Source organism: Hemibagrus wyckioides, linkage group LG06 (genome assembly GCF_019097595.1).
Source record: "Hemibagrus wyckioides isolate EC202008001 linkage group LG06, SWU_Hwy_1.0, whole genome shotgun sequence".
Taxonomy (NCBI): domain Eukaryota; kingdom Metazoa; phylum Chordata; class Actinopteri; order Siluriformes; family Bagridae; genus Hemibagrus; species Hemibagrus wyckioides.
In genome coordinates, this window is record NC_080715.1 from 45,365,023 (window position 1) to 45,370,022 (window position 5,000).

The 5,000-nt window shown below is 44.5% G+C and overlaps 1 protein-coding gene across 2 annotated transcripts in view; it reads right to left on the minus strand.

Annotated features, from left to right (window-relative positions):
• The window catches only part of lama4 (laminin, alpha 4), a 56,581-nt gene that overhangs the window by 51,497 nt on the left and 84 nt on the right, over positions 1 to 5,000 (minus strand). For both annotated transcript variants that reach the window (XM_058392285.1, XM_058392284.1), the window contains exon 1: positions 4,846 to 5,000. This exon is cut by the window's right edge and continues 84 nt beyond it. In XM_058392285.1, coding sequence (XP_058248268.1) covers positions 4,846 to 4,941 — 96 coding nt within the window. In that variant the 5' untranslated portion in view covers positions 4,942 to 5,000. The remainder of the gene's footprint in view (positions 1 to 4,845) is intronic.

Here is a 5,000-nt window from a genome sequence, read left to right on the forward strand (position 1 = left end):
GAGAACCTTACACACAGAGAGAGAACCTTACACACTCTGAGAGAACCTTACACACTCTGAGAGAACCTTACACACAGAGAGAGAACCTTACACACACAGAGAGAACCTTACACACAGAGAGAGAACCTTACACACAGAGAGAGAACCTTACACACTCTGAGAGAACCTTACACACTCTGAGAGAACCTTACACACAGAGAGAGAACCTTACACACACAGAGAGAACCTTACACACAGAGAGAACCTTACACACACAGAGAGAGAACCTTACACACACAGAGAGAACCCTACACACACAGAGAGAACCTTAAACACACTCTGAGAGAACCTTACACACTCTGAGAGAACCTTACACACACAGAGAGAACCTTACACACACTTTGAGAGAACCTTACACACACTCTGAGAGAACCTTACACACAGAGAGAGAACCTTACACACACTCTGAGAGAACCTTACACACACTGAGAGAACCTTACACACACAGAGAGAGAACCTTACACACTCTGAGAGAACCTTACACACAGAGAGAACCTTACACATTCTGAGAGAACCTTACACACAGAGAGAGAACCTTACACACACTCTGAGAGAACCTTACACACAGAGAGAGAACCTTACACACACAGAGAGAACCTTCCACACACTCTGAGAGAACCTTACACACAGAGAGAACCTTACACATTCTGAGAGAACCTTACACACAGAGAGAGAACCTTACACACACTCTGAGAGAACCTTACACACAGAGAGAGAACCTTACACACACAGAGAGAACCTTCCACACACTCTGAGAGAACCTTACACACACTGAGAGAACCTTACACACACACAGAGAGAACCTTACACACTCTGAGAGAACCTTACACACAGAGAGAACCTTACACATTCTGAGAGAACCTTACACACAGAGAGAGAACCTTACACACACAGAGAGAACCCTACACACACAGAGAGAACCTTACACACACTCTGAGAGAACCTTACACACTCTGAGAGAACCTTACACACACAGAGAGAACCTTACACACTCTGAGAGAACCTTACACACACAGAGAGAACCTTACACACACTCTGAGAGAACCTTACACACACACAGAGAACCTTACACACACAGAGAGAACCTTACACACTCTGAAAGAACCTTACACACACAGAGAGAACCTTACACACTCAGAGAGAACCCTACACACACAGAGAGAACCTTACACACACTCTGAGAGAACCTTACACACAGAGAGAGAACCTTACACACACTCTGAGAGAACCTTACACACACACACACACACACACAGAACCTTACACACACAGAGAGAACCTTACACACTCTGAGAGAACCTTACACACACAGAGAGAACCTTACACACTCTGAGAGAACCTTACACACACAGAGAGAACCTTACACACTCTGAGAGAACCTTACACACACAGAGAGAACCTTACACACTCTGAGAGAACCTTACACACTCTGAGAGAACCTTACACACACACACAGAGAGAACCTTACACACACACACAGAGAACCTTACACACACAGAGAGAACCTTACACACACACAGAGAGAACCTTACACACACACAGAGAGAACCTTACACACACACAGAGAACCTTACACACACAGAGAGAACCTTACACACACACACAGAGAACCTTACACACACAGAGAACCTTACACACACACAGAGAACCTTACACACACACACAGAGAACCTTACACACACAGAGAACCTTACACACACACACAGAGAACCTTACACACACAGAGAACCTTACACACACTCTGAGAGAACCTTACACACACAGAGAGAACCTTACACACTCTGAGAGAACCTTACACACTCTGAGAGAACCTTACACACTCTGAAAGAACCTTACACACAGAGAGAGAACCTTACACACACAGAGAGAACCTTACACACACTCTGAGAGAACCTTACACACTCTGAGAGAACCTTACACACAGAGAGAACCTTACACACTCTGAGAGAACCTTACACACACTCTGAGAGAACCTTACACACACAGAGAGAACCTTACACACTCTGAGAGAACCTTACACACTCTGAGAGAACCTTATACACACAGAGAGAACCTTACACACTCTGAGAGAACCTTACACACAGAGAGAACCTTACACACAGAGAGAGAACCCTACACACTCTGAGAGAACCTTACACACACTCTGAGAGAACCTTACACACAGAGAGAGAACCTTACACACACAGAGAGAACCTTACACACACTCTGAGAGAACCTTACACACAGAGAGAGAACCCTACACACTCTGAGAGAACCTTACACACACTCTGAGAGAACCTTACACACTCTGAGAGAACCTTACACACAGAGAGAACCTTACACACTCTGAGAGAACCTTACACACAGAGAGAGAACCTTACACACACAGAGAGAACCTTACACACACTCTGAGAGAACCTTACACACACTGAGAGAACCTTACACACACTCTGAGAGAACCTTACACACTCTGAGAGAACCTTACACACAGAGAGAGAACCTTACACACACAGAGAGAACCTTACACACACTCTGAGAGAACCTTACACACACTGAGAGAACCTTACACACACTCTGAGAGAACCTTACACACTCTGAGAGAACCTTACACACAGAGAGAACCTTACACACTCTGAGAGAACCTTACACACAGAGAGAGAACCTTACACACTCTGAGAGAACCTTACACACAGAGCGAGAATGTTACACACACAGAGAGAACCTTACACACTCTGAGAGAACCTTACACACACAGAGAGAACCTTACACACTCTGAGAGAACCTTACACACTCTGAGAGAACCTTACACACAGAGAGAACCTTACACACAGAGAGAGAACCCTACACACACAGAGAGAACCTTACACACACTCTGAGAGAATCCTGCACACACAGAGAGAGAACCTTACACACAGAGAGAGAACCTTACACACACTCTGAGAGAACCTTACACACACTCAGAGAACCTTACACACACAGAGAGAGAACCTTACACACTCTGAGAGAACCTTACACACAGAGAGAACCTTACACATTCTGAGAGAACCTTACACACAGAGAGAGAACCTTACACACACTCTGAGAGAACCTTACACACAGAGAGAGAACCTTACACACACAGAGAGAACCTTCCACACACTCTGAGAGAACCTTACACACACTGAGAGAACCTTACACACACACAGAGAGAACCTTACACACTCTGAGAGAACCTTACACATTCTGAGAGAACCTTACACACAGAGAGAGAACCTTACACACAGAGAGAGAACCTTACACACAGAGAGAACCTTACACACTCTGAGAGAACTTTACACACTCTGAGAGAACCTTACACACTCTGAGAGAACCTTACACACACACACACAGAACCTTACACACACAGAGAGAACCTTACACACAGAGAGAACCTTACACACTCTGAGAGAACCTTACACACACACAGAACCTTACACACACAGAGAGAACCATAACAACTAAAAGCTCCCTCTGTATCTCCTAGCTCCAGCTGTGACTCCAGCTGTGTGAGTGAGACAGCAGATCAACACGTAGCTCTGAAGATGAAGAGAAACTCAGAAGACTGGCAAAGAGAAAAATGGAACCTAATATAACGCTCCACATACGGAGCAGCTACAGGATTATTTTCTCAGTATTTTAATTCATTAATATTGTAGATGCAGTAGAGACAAGAGAAGAGACAGGACAAGAGACAGGACGAGTTATAGGAGGCGAGACAGGACGAGTTACAGGAGGAGAGACAGGACGAGTTATAGGATGCGAGACAGGAAGAGTTACAGGAGGAGAAACAGGACGAGAGACAGGATGAGAGACAGGAGGAGAGACAGGACGAGTTATAGGAGGAGAGACAGGACGAGTTACAGGAGGAGAGACAGGATGAGAGACAGGAGGAGAGACAGGATGAGAGACAGGAGGAGAGACAGGATGAGAGACAGGAGGAGAGACAGGAGGATATATATCAGAATAATAACATGTACCACAAACAGGTTTAATACACCAACAAACTGCTAAAGTGATTATATTCATACAGTATATATATATATGTGTGTGTGTGTGTGTGTGTGTGTGTATGTATATTTATGTGTGTGTGCGTTTGTGTGTATATGTGTGTGTGTGTGTGTGTGTGTGTGTTGGTGAATGTCTATAAAAGCTCGAACAGCTGGACACAGGACAACAGGGATTGTGAGAGTAAAGGATCGTGGGAAACTGGTCAGACACTGGGTTTGAATCATCGGGGTCTCAAGGAAGCTTCTGCAGACAGGAAGTGTGTGTGTGTGTGTGTGTTCAGTTTAAGGTTTATTCCTGTATCTGTACATGACATTGATGGAGCTGCTATGCTACATCGCTAACATGCTGGTTAATTAGCCTCAGAGCTAACAGTCATTTAAACACAATGCTAATGACGACAACAATAATAACAACAACATACACAACTGCTACAACACACAAAGCTAACTGAGCTAACTGCCTGAGTTAGTCCGAGCACTGAGATGAAATATCATGTCTCTCTCTCTCCCACACACACACACACACACACACACACACACACATGTGATGTTTACTTTAGCATGAAGAGGTTGAGTTCTGAGGTCACTCACATTTCTATATCCTGAGTGAGGAACACAGACTGAGGAAAAAGTTTATAAATAAAGTTTTACATTCATATCTTTCACAAACCTTCAGTAAACTAATGAACAATATAAAAATAGACATCTAGAGGAAACTGTATTGTTCTAAAGAGCACATGCAGGAATAACACACACACAGACAAACAGACACAGACACACACACACACACACACAGACTCACAGTATAGACGGGTTCCTGTTGGGCGAACAGCTCTGGGAACACGCAGGAGAAAACCACAAGGAGAACCACAGAAGACATGTCTCTCCTTCTGTCCATCTGTGTGTGTGCGACTGTCTTTCTCTCTGTCTCCGAGTCTGTCTTTCTCTCCCTCTGTC